The sequence below is a fragment of the Daphnia carinata genome, chromosome 3 (genome assembly GCF_022539665.2).
Source record: "Daphnia carinata strain CSIRO-1 chromosome 3, CSIRO_AGI_Dcar_HiC_V3, whole genome shotgun sequence".
Taxonomy (NCBI): Eukaryota; Metazoa; Arthropoda; class Branchiopoda; order Diplostraca; family Daphniidae; genus Daphnia; species Daphnia carinata.
The window spans coordinates 7,590,496-7,604,788 of record NC_081333.1 but is presented as its reverse complement, the minus strand read 5'-3'; the positions used below and the strand labels follow the sequence as shown (position 1 = coordinate 7,604,788).

General features: G+C 42.2%; 2 protein-coding genes across 5 annotated transcripts; one reads left to right on the top strand and one right to left on the bottom strand.

Moving 5' to 3' along the window:
- The first annotated feature begins 398 nt into the window (after window positions 1-398).
- Window positions 399-1,883, top strand: LOC130704493 (protein tofu-2-like). 3 transcript variants are annotated; one of them, XM_057525922.2, is made up of 6 exons: window positions 399-544; window positions 607-762; window positions 824-1,114; window positions 1,176-1,209; window positions 1,275-1,427; window positions 1,499-1,883. In XM_057525922.2, exons 1-6 carry the CDS (start codon window positions 534-536, stop codon window positions 1,565-1,567), a joined length of 714 nt encoding a protein of 237 aa, XP_057381905.1. In that variant the 5' UTR covers window positions 399-533; the 3' UTR covers window positions 1,568-1,883. The 3 variants fall into 3 exon arrangements, with proteins under 3 accessions (XP_057381905.1, XP_057381906.1, XP_057381904.1); XM_057525923.2 differs by having other exon boundaries at window positions 408-544; window positions 613-762; XM_057525921.2 differs by having other exon boundaries at window positions 408-544; window positions 604-762.
- A 7,137-nt stretch (window positions 1,884-9,020) lies between these two features.
- Window positions 9,021-13,363, bottom strand: LOC130704490 (transcriptional repressor scratch 2-like). 2 transcript variants are annotated; one of them, XM_057525917.2, is made up of 2 exons: window positions 12,853-13,363; window positions 9,021-10,290 (listed from the first exon to the last, which is right to left on the bottom strand). In XM_057525917.2, the coding sequence occupies exon 2, from the start codon at window positions 10,277-10,279 to the stop codon at window positions 9,467-9,469; it is 813 nt and encodes a 270-aa protein (XP_057381900.1). In that variant the 5' UTR covers window positions 10,280-10,290; window positions 12,853-13,363; the 3' UTR covers window positions 9,021-9,466. The 2 variants fall into 2 exon arrangements, with proteins under 2 accessions (XP_057381900.1, XP_057381899.1); XM_057525916.2 differs by lacking the exon at window positions 12,853-13,363 and adding an exon at window positions 12,151-12,509.
- Between the last annotated feature and the right edge of the window lie 930 nt (window positions 13,364-14,293).

Sequence of the window (14,293 nt, the reverse complement as noted above, 5' to 3'; positions counted from 1 at the left end):
CATGCAAGAAGAAATTGTTTTCATGGACAATGACAATCTCTTGTTTCAATTTCATACGTGCCAAAATATTTCCTTTGCGTTTCTTCGGAGTCAGGATGGAAGCGAAAGGAAAGAGCACATTTCCTGCTTAAATTCAAAAATTTGACAAACGCATCGCTTGAGTTTCTTCGTGCATGGTTGCCCTTGAATTGAGTTCGCTTAGATCGCTCGAGGGTTTTCTATTGATTTTTGTTGTCAACTCTTAAATGGGAATATAGCGCCCGATTCCGCGGTGATTAAAAACTTGAATAGAATAAAATAAATTCCACAAATAGTACGCGAACGACATCTATGGAAGATTAAGGTTAAGTTTACCTTTGATTCTTAGATGGCGTTGATGTGGTCTTTCGAAAAGTAATCTTGTGGTGATTATTTGAAACGTCAGTTTTGACATACACAAATCACAACCTTCACCTTCAAGTTCCCGTAATTGACTAGTATTAGTGAGTTGTTATTCCCGAAAGTCGGACAATTTCTCTTCCTCTCCTTGGAATATGGCCTCCAGGTACAAGTTTTCATTTAGGTTTATCTGATTATGCAGCTCAAGGTATTCTTTGTTTCCAGCAGTGAAAGTAATGCTTACAAGAGAAGAGTGTATGTCAAGGGGGAAAGACTCACGGTCGAGGAGGATCTGCTGCACGAGTTTAAAGGTCACCGTAATTTTTCTAAAGATGACATTCCACAAGCAGCCATTATCAATAGAACTCAGAGGCCCATATCAAGGTATGTGTCTAATCCCATTATATTAATATCCCTTGTAATGGCTACTGATTGCTTATTCTAGGAATCTGTGTGGGTTCCTTAACACAGGAGCTGGAGGTGTTGTCTACTGTGGAGTGACAGATAACGGAGATGTCCAAGGAATCCGTCTAACAAACTATCAAAAAGACCATGTTCTGCTCTCAGTTCAAGACCTTTTTTCAAGATTCGAACCTCCTGTTGATCCCAGCATGTACACTGTCCATTTTTTTCCTGTAGTTACAGATGTCAACCATATTCCGGAAATCACAGCTCATCCTGTAAATCATGAACAGAGGAACACACCTCATATTTTGAGGACATCCAAATATTGCTGGTAAGAGTCAAGTGATTACAATAGCCTTTTGTTACCAAAATACAATATTTAATCTACACAGGTGTGACAGGGATGCTGCAGCACAACATGACTTTGTATGAAATAGCTTTTTTTCTTGAAGCCTGCCTTATAACCAATCAATGATGATTTTTCTTTGTAGGGCATATTAGCTCCATTATATGTAATTGAAATTGAAGTCTTTCCATGGGACCCCGCGTGCAAATTATCGTTGACCCCCACAACTCCCATACATCCACTCTTTTGTAACGAAGAACGTCTCTGTTTTATCCGACGACTTGGTGGCTTGCATCAAGTAATCATCGAGTTTTCATTGCGTGTGACTTTCATCTTCCAGAATTTTATTCTATTTCCTTTCTTACGCAGCCCAGTTTAGAGGAAGTCATCCAGTTGGCGGAAGCGGATACTGCTCGATACCACATCATGAAAGAATGACATATCCAGCCGACTTCAACGCTACCATTGCAATATTACCTTTCATGCGAACGTGACTTGAGTTCGACGCCTTTTTTTTTCTAACGATTCCACAAAATTGTTCATGCGACAAAGGAATCTCTACCTTTTCTCAAGTTGTAAGGATGTGCCATAAAACGTTAGGTAACAAATGCGTCTATCTTTGTCATTTACAAGTCAATAATTGTTTCCGTTCCGGTTGGAAATAAACTGAAATTTTTCCCGGTTCATCATCAGTTCGACTTGTGATTGTATAACAATCCGCCGCATTCGAAATAAACGAATTAATTTTTCCGTTTCCATTATATTCTCACGTTAAAAAAAAACCTCTTTCTGTCTACGATATGCCGTGCTCTCGAAACTGCGCACGTTGCTTTCTTTTCGCATAACAAAGTTTCATTAAACAAGTACAAATTTTCGGAACTGAAACAATTGGAGTTTAGAAAAAGACAGTTTTCAAGGGTAAACCAATGCACCCCACGCTTGGAGATCGATGGCGAACACAGCGGAGATGTTGCTGCCGCGAAAGTGTTTTCCAGTTTCTCCCTGCGAGATCAAACAAGTTGTGAAATTTGATATTAGAGAATCGCATGCCTTTCCCAGGTAAAATCAGCCACATGTGCTCTACCATAGAGACGGCAAACGAGTTCACATGTGTTGTAAGATTTATAAGTGTCCCTGTGATCTCTGATCTCGACAAAGACTTGTTGGCTCCCAAACACGATTTCCGAAAGACAAGTTCATCAAACTGATCATGACAGTCTTCTTTCCGCCATGTAAACAACAGTTTTCATCTCTTTAAATGATATAATAAAATGTTACGTTAGTAAACTTCTTCGTTTCGGATTAAAATAACTGTCCTGATGAGGGGGTGATTGACAGTTTGCAAGCTGGGAACATTGAATAACCTAGATAACGTAAATTTCACTGAAACGCAGTAAAATAAAAGTAAAAAAACAGAAATTAAATGGCTCGTTAGTTTATATGGGATGAGTCGTCGGGTTCGACTGTTTTTAATGGAGTCTACAAACAAGAGTTGTTGTAATAACGTTAAGTGTGGAACACTTGGCTATTGCTCTCTCTCTCTCTCTCTTTCTCTCGGTACATCCTCCAATTTAATTAAAAGGGACGTGAATGTCCCTTACATATTTAGTTCATTTTTTTTCATTCCTTTTTCCTCAGTTGTCTTTCCCATAGTATTCCAAGTATTGCGCATATGTTTGAACCGTTAAGTACGCCATCGTTGTGCAAACAGCATCAGCTGGATAGAACAGAGTCCATGTTTTTTCTTCACTTCCCTACCTTGTTCAGTTAGTGCTTAATGAATCCGACGCTAGCGACGACCTCATTAAAAATACCCCCCCTCGACTCACCTACCCGCCCATCCAACTCGTCGACGAGGATGACGTACGTGTAGATGTAGGTACTACCTCATTTTGTGTTTTCGTCTCACTTGTTTGATGTTACCATTCTCGCCGTGTGTGCACCGCCACCGCCGTGATTGTACAACCTCAATGAATCACACCGGTTGAAGCCTCAACATGTTGAACGTGCGTGCAGAATAATATTCTGAGGAAGGCAAAGAGAAGGGGGAGGGAAATCAAAACCAAAGGTAAAAAAAAAAGTGGATTTGAAAGGGTCGATCGATCGAAAAGGTGGGCGTTGAATTCCCGTCGGCTAGTTGCAGAAAATCTCTCAAACATTTTGATGATGGGTAGCCAACATAAAATCGATTTCAAATGGACGAATGCTTTAAAGCGGAAGGAGCGAGGAGCGTTGGAGGGCTATATAAAATATCGATCCAAATAGTTTGGCGTTCCACCATTGCTCCGCAATCGAACATTGCCTTCCCTCCTGGACTTTTTACTTCTTTTTTTTTTTAACCAAAATATTTCTCTTGGTTCGATATTTCGTTATACCACGCGAGAACGGGAGAAGAGTTTTTTTTTTTTCACTTTGGCATTCCACGCATCTCTCGAAAATGAATAATTCATTAATCATCGAATCCCGTTTTTAATTTGTTGCTGTTTTTCTGGCAGCGGGGAGAAATAGTGTGGTATGCGCTTGGTCGGGTATTTTGCTTCGTTATTTATTTTGTTGTTTTTTGTTGACGTTGAGAGCTAAAAAGGTACAGGGCAGGAAACTATGTACACAAATAACAACTGAAAGAAGACGTGTCACGGAGGTACCTCAGATTGACGTGGGACGCACGATGATGAACGAGCAAGACTCTAACCCCTCTACCCTCTGGAAACTACAACACACCGGAAAACACAAATCACCATACAGAGGCACGCTATGGAACCCGTTTGCATTGTAGATGTCGTCACAGTCATCCGGAGCTGAGCGTGTGCCCAACTGCAAATCTATGAGGGGGAGAAAAAAAAAATACAGAGTGGTGGTGGGGGAAGTACAGGTCAAAAAGTACCTATTCAATGTGTAGATTACAATATTTGCATCGTGGATGTATATGTCGTTGAAGGAGGGTCTTTTTTCGCATCTAGCAGTGGGTATCTGTATAACATATACACATCAATTACGATCCGGGCTGTTGCCGGGGCTCGTCCGCGTAGTGCGTGTGACACAACTGAAAAAAGCTGAGAGATCCGCAGCAACTTTCAGCTTTTTTTACGTATAATGTTATGGGGAGGGACGACGAGAGCTGGAACAAGTTTTTTTCTTTTAAAGACGACACGCATGCATAAAGCGCCTGGTGATGAGATACGGTCACCACGACTAAAGCACCATGCGACCACGTTTAGATGCAGTTAACTTTTGAATTTCTGGCTCTCTCTCTTGGCAGTTTTGCGGCTAGTGCGCTTTCAAAGCGAATGAAGCAGTGGTTTCTTTCTGCTAGCGACAGATTACGACTGGGCGTCCGCGTCCAGCGCAAACAAGATTTAACACACCCACAAACGCATCACATTCAAACGCGTCAAGTACTTTTTGTGATACAATGTATTCAACGAGAATGGAAGATTCGCTTTGACTCTTTTCGTTTATTTTGGCTGTCGAATTTTAGGAAGGATTTCCGAGTTATTTGTGGAGTCAAACTGCCGGAATGGTCCGCCTCCAGCCGTGGGCTAATGTCTTATCAAACTCTTGCCAAGTAACCAATTACGCCAGCTTTCGTGTGTTAATTGCTTTGCCTTTTGATGTTGAGTCGGCACCTCCTTCCTCGTCGTGCCCTCTATTTTACTGCATCCACCTACACCGTCCACACACACAGACACACTGCCGACGACATTGCGTGCGTCCTCGATTGGTTGTGATCGATCCCTAGTGCCTTAAAATGATGGATGTCGTTTGATATGTGGATCGCCTATGTTTCAAATACAGCTGTTACTACTCCACAGTAATTCGCTTCTGCGAGATACTTGTAGGAAACGTATAAGCTCTTCATTCCTCCCCCTTCTTCCTTAGTTTTTTTTTCTCTTCTTTTTTTTATTCCTTTTCAAAATGTCGTGAACTTTGTGCATATCCCGGAAAGAGATCAGACAAGTTTCTCCGCATTCTCCCATAAAAATCTGGTTAGGAAGAGGTTAGGAGCCATTTTTCATGATCAGCTTTATATCGTCTGCAAAACCCTGGGAGTGGTTTTGAGAGTTTCTTAACGATTCACCGAACATGCAGATCTTTCTCTCTCATTTTTCTTTTCTCCTTCTATTTTTATTTTTGGCTGAAATAGTTATGCAGTACAGTGTGTTCAGCGTGCGCAACACGGGACACATAAGAAATAAATGGAGAAAAACTACATTTTGAGTCTTATATCGTGGATTTCTCACTGTGTCTTCATCATTCATTCGTGATAATCTGCCGAAAAAAAAAGAGAAATAAAGAATACGAAAGGTCTAAGTTGGGCGTCCCCCCTTTAAGGCCGAATGCTTTGTGGGATGAAAGGCATATATAGACTGTAAAAGACAGATTGAAACTCTTGTCATGTGAAACGGCAGAATCCCAAATGCCATGATACAGCTGCTTTAAGAGAATTACGTTTTTCTAGGTCGAACGGATCTCCTGTTTTAAGTTGATTCCAATTGACGATTCGCCCGCCCTCGAAATCGAATTCCCTTTTTTGTTATTCGATTGAAAAACTCGGGTCGGGCAAGTATATACATGTGCATTATAATAGAATATAGTAACCCGATGTATCGGGCTGAAACTAGACGCCGATGCAACGTCTGGTGCACATATATACCCAATCCAATTTGAATGATCTTTCGTCTTTACAGAAAGTTTTTGACTTGCCCGCCCTTTTAGAGTTTTTTTGAGAAGGGGGGGGGGGGGGGGGGAGGTTGTTGGGACGTTATCAGAGCCACTCTTTTTTTTTTTCTGTGTGTGGATGGCAAACTGCCCCGCATCCTATAGACAACCCCTTATGAATAAAACAGAATTCAAATAGGCCGCCACAGTCTTCATCGCTATTGGTTGCCGCATAATAGGCAAGCTGTACCCTGCATATACATACGCACACATATCAGAATAGAGAAAGCACTCCTCTTTCTTTTTGGTGTTATTATACTGTTCTTAAGCGTATGGCAATACGTCGATTATTAGTTGTCAATGTTCTTTTTCCAGTCGGCAGATTGCGTTTGAGCCCAAGTAAAAAAAAAAAAGAAAGGCTGTGAAACACGTGCACTTGGCGTTATTCTCCGCTATTATTGGGACAACACTTGTACTGCGACGCTGCACTTTTCCCTCTTTCCGCCGTATCTCAATAAATACATGTGCACAGTCTATATATCGTAGGCATGTAGTGTATACATTGGGACTATAAGGAGACGGAGGTTGAGGTCTTTTGTTTGCACAGCCTCTTCCCTTCTCCGTGTCAAGTGGACGCATTTTGCTATGACAGTTCAGCACTTTCCACGTCGTTTTCCTCTTTGTTTGCCATCCGTATTGGCCTTTTCGCTTCCCTGCCTAGGCAGTCAGATGTTGACGACGCTTTACTTTCGATCACGTCTAAAACGCAATTCAATCGAAGCTGGTGGCTATTAGATTTTGATTTGAGAAGTTTTTAGCCGAATGTACAACTGCCGGAGCTGTGCCCTTTGAATATTACGAAAAATTCATCACGAAACCTGAACATCTTTCGTTTTACAAGCGAAATTATCGATGAAACTATTACGGATAACATTGGATTGGAATTCAGTTTTTCTAAATAGCGCACCGTTTCTTTATTTGAAAAAGAAAACCGTAAAAGAAGCGACAGAAGGTGACGGAGGTTATTAACAAGTCGGAAGACGGCGATGAATAGAACCTTGTAATAGTTTATCCTTCGCTGCACAGTCTTTTCACATTTACGTATGTGTAAGCTCGAACCATAAAAGAGCGACTGATCTCGTTTCCTCCTTGTTACATATACAGACACACCCATCTGCTACGGTATTCACTCGCCTCATTTATACGCACATCTACCAGCTCTTGCCCGTTTCTCTTCTTTTGTACTGACTCACACATGAAAAGAGCTACGCTGCGAATGGCAATTAAACATAAACGAACAAAGGTGCTGGCTCAGAATCTGACGGTAGCTCATCGGACTCTGAGACCTGCTGGCATTGTAGTGCCGTCGACATTATTTCGACGAATTCACATCGATGTATAGGCAGCGCAAATAAAAGGACAAGATCAGCAATTCACTCCCACACGAACTCATTTCTCACTTGACCTCCAATCGAGTGTACAGCTGACTGTACTCAATTATTAAATTTCTTTGTGCAAACAAATGGCTTCAACTGATACTGACAGTAGTTGCATAACAAATATTTGGAAACAACATCGACATTTAGTTGTCGTTGTGGTGTGGATTTCATTAGATGACCTGTATCTCGTCATTTATTTGAATGAGTAAACTGATTCGTTAAAAAACGAATAGCGAAAATGAATCGTTTTCCTCGTTCCTTTAAAAAAAAATTTGCCTGCGGAAAGAAAATTATGTCAGACGTTGATGCCGAACGTTGTTTCCTGGTGATTAAAAAAAAGCGTTCATTAGAAATCCATTTTCAACTTTTGTTTCGCCCTCTAACGTTTCCTTCCCGCTGTTTTTCTATATGGAACAGTTTAGCCTAATAACGCGAAACAACTTTGATGAAGAGGGGAAGCCGCTGTCGGATGAACACCACTCTAGAAAATGATTGTTATATTTCTGCGTTTTCTTTTTTTTTCTTTCTTTTCTCCATCGTTTTTGTTCTACTTCACTGTTTTTTGAAGAAGCGAAATAAAAAAAGAAGGAATCGTTGGGCCGACTCCTCTCATTCCGGTCCAATTAAGGCCGTCAACCGTTTTTGTTAATAACGCTCAACACACACACACACACACACACACACACACGTGTATGACGAATAGGTTTTTCGTTAACACGCCCGGAAGCCACCAACACCACTACAGCATGAAGCCTTTGTCTTTTCCCACTTTTCGCTCTATCCAGCACATCCATCTCTCCATAAATGTCCCCCCCCCTTTTTTTTATCTTTTACTTCTTCTCTGAGCTGTGTAATCGATTCAGGGCGCATTCCTTTAATATGATCACAAGAAAGCGGATCTGCTGATTTTTTAAAAAGAGTCGGTTGTAGCGTTCTGATGCTCAAATCAACGCGGAAGATAATCTACCGGAATTGATAAGAAAACTGTTTCAAGTCAAGAGAAGTGTATGAAAATGAATTGGGATGCGACACATAAGAATTATAGACAAAGGGATTCACACAAATCGATGAGAAAGGTATACGAGAGAGAAAAAAAAAAAAAAAAGAAAGTGTCATTATATAGCAATTATATTTTAGAAGAGAATATCGGATTTCACGTGGTGGAAAATAATTCACATCAATAAAATTTTGGACGTTGATTTCTCCCCCCGTCGTCACGAGATCATCAGGCAGATGTAGGTTTGAAAAAAAAAAATGGAACGAGACAACCGACAGAAAATAAACAAATATGACTGCGGTACATTATGCTTGTTATCATCCTTTCATTTCAACACGGAAACATGGTAAGTAATAATAAAAAACACTTTAATCTATATTTTCGCCGTCAAAAATTCGTTAATGTTTTTTCGTGTGTATGTATTGTTTTGTCTGGGTTAAGGTGGGTGATTAACGGAGGGCAATTAAACTTTGATGGCAGGTAGTTGACTGGGGAGGTCATATTGCTGACAAATGTTCAATGGGGAGGGAATAAATAAGGAAAAAGAAAAAAAATAAACTGACAGGAACTAGTAATAATATTTGGATGGGAACGGTATGTAATAGAGGCCCAATCGCCGCGCAATTGACACGATTTATTGCGACTCGGTTCTTCTTCTTCTTCTTCTTTTTTTGTGTTATTACTGTAACACTTCCTCGTCTTCTGTTATTTTGTTTTATTGTGATCTGAAATATTATTTCGTTGTGCCGACATACACCTTGCAGTATGCCACTGCATCCCAATTACACGTACACACACAGCGTTATATATAGCAATAGTCGTACAGTATCAATAGATATGACTAGAAGTACATACATCATGGATTGCTATATACGTATATTGCTGGAGAGGAAATTGTTTGTCTTGACGACAAGAAACTGATCACGATAAAAAAAAAACGAGGACTAGAATAGAGGAATAGATGGACACGGTAATGTTTCAACATCAGGGTAGAGGCTGCAGAGGCTATTGACTTAAAAATATACGAGTATTTTCACTTTTGTTTTCAACTCGGCCAGTGAATCAGTTAAGTAGATTATCGCAGGTTGGAAATCTGTTACACAAGAGTCTTCACATATACATAGTACAATAAAAAATCACGCTCGATTTGGAATGACTGCAAACTGTTTGTAGTGACTGGAATAATGAGATCATATCACAAACACACACACACACATACACATGCAGACATCAAGTAAACAGTCAAGTCTTGACGCAGCAATTGGCCGAAGTCTCTTGATGTTTGTGAAGGTATGATTTGAGTGCGAATGTTTTGTGGCACTGGCCGCACCTGAAACTCTTGACGGTCGAATGCGTTTGCATGTGGGCGCGCAAGTTGGACCTGTCGGCGAACGCCTTGTAACACAGGTGGCATTCGTAAGGCTTCTCTCCGGTGTGCGAACGCATGTGACCCTGTAGGAGCCATGGCCTGGAGAACGCCTTGGAGCAAACCGGGCAGACATGGGTTAGGGCGTGCGTCAGCAAGTGCATGGACAGGGCCGGCATGGAGACGTAAGTTTTGCCGCAAGTCGGACAGGGTTTACTCCCGCCCGATTCCAAATTACGGTGCGTTTGCTTGTGACGCGACAAGTTGGAAGAGGTCGCGTACGCCTTACCGCATTCGTTGCACACGTAGCGTCGGTGACGTCCGTCATTATCGATGCTGTTGCGACGAGACGGTCGCTCTCCTAGCGGCGTTTGAGGCGAACTGCGGCCCGAATCCACCGAATCGGATGAAGAGGAAGAAGATGAATTACTGCAATAGGATTCGGAAACGGGCGGAGTTAGAAGTGGATCGTCTTGGTGTCTGGAGGCGAAGGCGGCGGCTTCTGCTACCATCAAGACAGTGGCTCTTTGGGTGTGTCTTGTTGGTCTAATGATGAGATCGTTATGACTAGTGAAGCCATCGGCGCCACTCAACGGTGGTAGGGAATAAGCCAACTGGAGCAGATCGTGAGCCGCTTCTGTTTCTTCCGCCGTCCTTTCCGCCGATAACCAGCTAGTCCCGTTGGCCATCACGTCGAGATCTATTTGAAAGAAATAAAAAAGCAAAATAGATAAAGAAAAGAGAGCAATATAGAAAGCTAAGCTATCCGATTAGGATATGAGCCTATTACACGGTCCGATGGTAACTCGAAATCTTCTTTGTCAAAGACATGAAACGAGGGAAGGTGAGGTGAGAGAGCCAATGAAAAAAAGGAAAGAATAAAAGCAGCCAGAAAAGAAAACTTTTAATTTCTAATAACGCTTAAAAAAGAACAAAAAAAAATAGTATATAAAAACTCGTATAATTTCCTCCCCCTTCTCCATCGTCTATCGATCTATTATGCGTTCAACATGGCTGGGCATGATACGATGCATCTCGTTTGACTCTAATCTTTTCTCGAAAACGAACGACTTTTCCCTACACCCACATCCTCCCCCTGGAGAGAGAGAGAGAGAGAGTCTAGCTCTCTCATAATTGAAATCGAGTCGCAACGGTTTTTGCAGCCAAAAATGTATACATATATATAAAAAATGGGAGGTAATGTGCTACAGCTGGATGATGAGGAACAGCCAACCAATTTCGCTTTCTACCCTATCCTCGTACTCCCATTCTTTCTTTTAATGAAGAAGAATTATCACGAATGTTCGCGTTCTCAAGGTATTATACATAGGTCATCGTAGAGACACACTGTGTTAAAAAAAAAAAAAGACCTCGCTCATTGATCAATATGAATGGCGAAAAAAAAGGAGCTTTTGTGACGTGGGGTGATGTCAACGTAATATTCACGAGGTCGGTAAATCACATTAAGGACGTCATGTTTGTTAAGATACACTATACGGTTCTGTTTATGCAATGTGCGATACTTTAAGGACCGGCATTCGCCATTAAGAATCAATAAGGATAGGGGGACAAGCAGACACGATAGGCATATATAACTTTTGAAGGTTCAGCGAACGATTATTGCGGTATTGTAGTGGTTACCATGACGACCGTGAACAGCCATAGTAACCCACACACACAACCCACACACGCAGACACACCCAGAGACAGAGCGTCGGCTTATACTTTGAACTTGGCTGAAAAATCTGAGAGGCAAAAAAGAAAATAAAATAAAATAAAAGAAGGAGCCGAAGAATGATTGGATACTTGTTGCTGCTCCTGACGTGTTGTTCATCTTTTATCATCCCCCATTTTTCTTTTTTAATCAAACGTAGGAGCTACTTGTAAGAGGAAGCCGTTCTCTGCCGAAGTGGGGATTGGCTACACACACACACATACACACACACACGCTGAACGCGTGTGTTTTTCGTCGCTATGCAAACTGCAAGCGACTTGTGACAACATTCTAATTGAATAGCGTCTCTCTCTCTCCTCTAGTTTATGCACATCAACATTTTGAGAAAGCCGATGTGTGCGTCTATGTTCTCCCTCTGTGTGTGTGTCGTAATACCTTTGGGGAATCAACTTAATCTCTGATTGGACTTGTTTCGTGTCGTGTCTAGATAGCGAATAGAAGAACAAGATCCCGAACGTAATCAGCAACAGGCGGCAGATGTGTGGCGCATTACGCACACTTTGCTATTCTCTGTGCGTCTCTTTATTAGATAAATATTTTTGCGCTCACATTTATTTTTTCCCCTTCGTATTCTACGTGTGTCACAGCAATCTCTTCATAACCGCATGTACCGCTGTCGCTTTTGATGAATCCGTTCTAGCATGACGTACAATTAAAACTGCTGCTAGCAGATTGCGACGAGTCTTTTTTTTTTTTCCCGAATAAAACGACGATTATTATAGTGCGAAAGAAAAAAATAATGTTCAATTTCTTTAGCCAAGGAGGAGGACGATTTAATAACGAAAAGTCGTGATGTGTGGGTTGGCTGTGAAATATGATACTCACGCGTCTGATAGCGGTCGTGCTGCTGGTGACCATCAACAACACGAGTGCGGGGAGGAGAAGAGTTAAGTGATGGTGTCGTCATCTGGAGGTGATGGACTGCTCTTATCCTGATTCCTCTTTGCACCGAACTAACGCTCTGTTGTTGTTGCTGTTCCTTCGTCGACCGCTATTGCACATGACTCATGCGAATGGCACTTTTTTCTTTTTTTACTCACTACGGCCGTTCCTAGTTTTTCTTTTTTTTTTCTATACGTGCCTAGTCAGTTCTTTCCCCTAAAGGGCTTACAACTTTTTGGGCTCTACCCCTCCGCTCCTACTGGCGAACTCGGTCGATTTTTTTCTTTTCTTCAATTCCCCACTACGTTCTTACCCGCTGGTATAGAACTGGTCTTGCACACACACTCCCCTCGTTTTCACTCTTCTTCTCTTTCTACTATTATTCAAGCAGACGCGAGTATACCCTCCTGGTCGTCTAGCAGAGGGTAATCTGACAGTTCGGTATAGACAAAACAAACTTCCTTTTTGTTTAAAAAAAAAAATATTTCTCTCTATTAAAGAACTGCGTGCATCGTATCAAAATCTATCCTATCTTTTTTCCTTTTGGTCTGTTTTATCTATCGACCCCCAGTAGTCGTGAACGTCGTGTTCTCGGGCGGATAAAGAAAAAAAAGAGAAGAGTATCGGTTTTGCGTGAACACCCACCTGTTAACAAGATGCTACCGGTGAAGGTGTGTGTGTGTGTTTGTCGAAAAGACGAGAAACCCTTGACCTTCTTCTGGTTTACTGGCCAGTTCTTTGATCGATCCAACGAGAAGAAGAGAGAGACCGTGTCACGGATTGAATGGAGGGGGGCTCTTGTTACCAAGCGAGCTGAATACACACAGCAGATGTACAGAGCAGCGGCACACACACACACACACACCCACCCTAACAGTTGGATCGTTGGTCACTGACAGACAAGGCGAGTTCGGCTGGCGAGTAAAAAAAAAACTGGGGAAATTGGAAGATTGACAGACGTGGATGGAGACGGTGTTGTCACTGCTCAGTTGGAGTGAACGCAGGACTCTTTGTGCACAATGATGCGAAATAAACGACGACCTGTTGTGTGTGTGTGTGGTTCGTGTGCCGTGCAGCCCCACCTAGAAGCGGCCAACTAACGGCGCAACGGGATTCGGGAGCGGCACTCAACTAGTCGAGGCTCTTGTGGCGCAGCAGCGGCTCAGCGATCGACTGTTGCTCGCACATGCGCATCACTTTCGCCCCTTTCCCAGTTGATGTTGCGTTTAACCCCACCCAGTCCTTCCCCTCTACTTTTTGTTTTCCCTACCCAATACAGACAACGGAGGGGGGAGGGGGAACAAAAAAGAAAAGGGAAAAGCAGCACAGCTTTTTTATTTTCCCTCTCTTTCTCCCCCCCTCTCCCAACGACGCTGTTGACACTGAAGAGGGAAAACAGCGGCCGTTACTCTAGCACAGACCAAAAGAGAAGAAGAAGAAGAACGGAAAATGTATACAAATAAATCTGAATTTCCTTTTGTGGACAGCAACTAGTCGGCGAGCCTAGATTATCGATCGTGTCCGTCGCCTAGACGAGGACCTCACTGAAGTTTAAAGGGCAAACGGAGTCTGTGTCTACGCTAACAACTCTAAGACGATTGGTAGTAGAATGAAGAACGTCTGCGTAGAATTCTAGTATACGGCCGACGAAAATAAAAGAGTCCAAGGTTGCAAGCGTGAATCATTGATGCTACGTGACACGGAGTTTCCTACTGGAAGTAGGTGATATGAAAAAATGATCGGCTGGTCGGTACTTTTGGACCGAACATGGCCGATATATAAGCAGTGAGAAAAAAACGGGGGAGGAAAAGAGGAGAGAACAGAATGATGTAGTTTATTGATTGCCATCTCTCTTTGTTGCTCTTTGACGGCAACAGCTTTATACAGCAAAGGATGTGTGAGTGAGAGAAAAGACTCGGTCTTTCTGTTGGTCGAGTGCCGAGAAAGAGAGTGTGTATCCTCTTGGGGGATGTGAGGGAGGAAGAAGAAGGGAAAAAAAAAGCTTACAAGAATCTTGATCTCTTATCCCCTGTCACCTGTTGAGGCGTCTTCAAATTGGATCACAATATGTAATTTATATGTACAC

Coding starts and splice junctions, on each gene's coding strand:
- LOC130704493 (XM_057525921.2), top strand. Junction 1,210..1,274: donor CTGCAGCACAACATGACTTT/GTATGAAATAGC, acceptor TTTTCTTTGTAG/GGCATATTAGCTCCATTATA. Junction 1,428..1,498: donor GACTTGGTGGCTTGCATCAA/GTAATCATCGAG, acceptor TTTCTTACGCAG/CCCAGTTTAGAGGAAGTCAT.
- LOC130704490 (XM_057525916.2), bottom strand. CDS start 12,232: ATGACGACACCATCACTTAACTCTTCTCCTCCCCGCACTCGTGTTGTT. Junction 10,291..12,150: donor GCACGACCGCTATCAGACGC/GTGAGTATCATA, acceptor TCTTTCAAATAG/ATCTCGACGTGATGGCCAAC.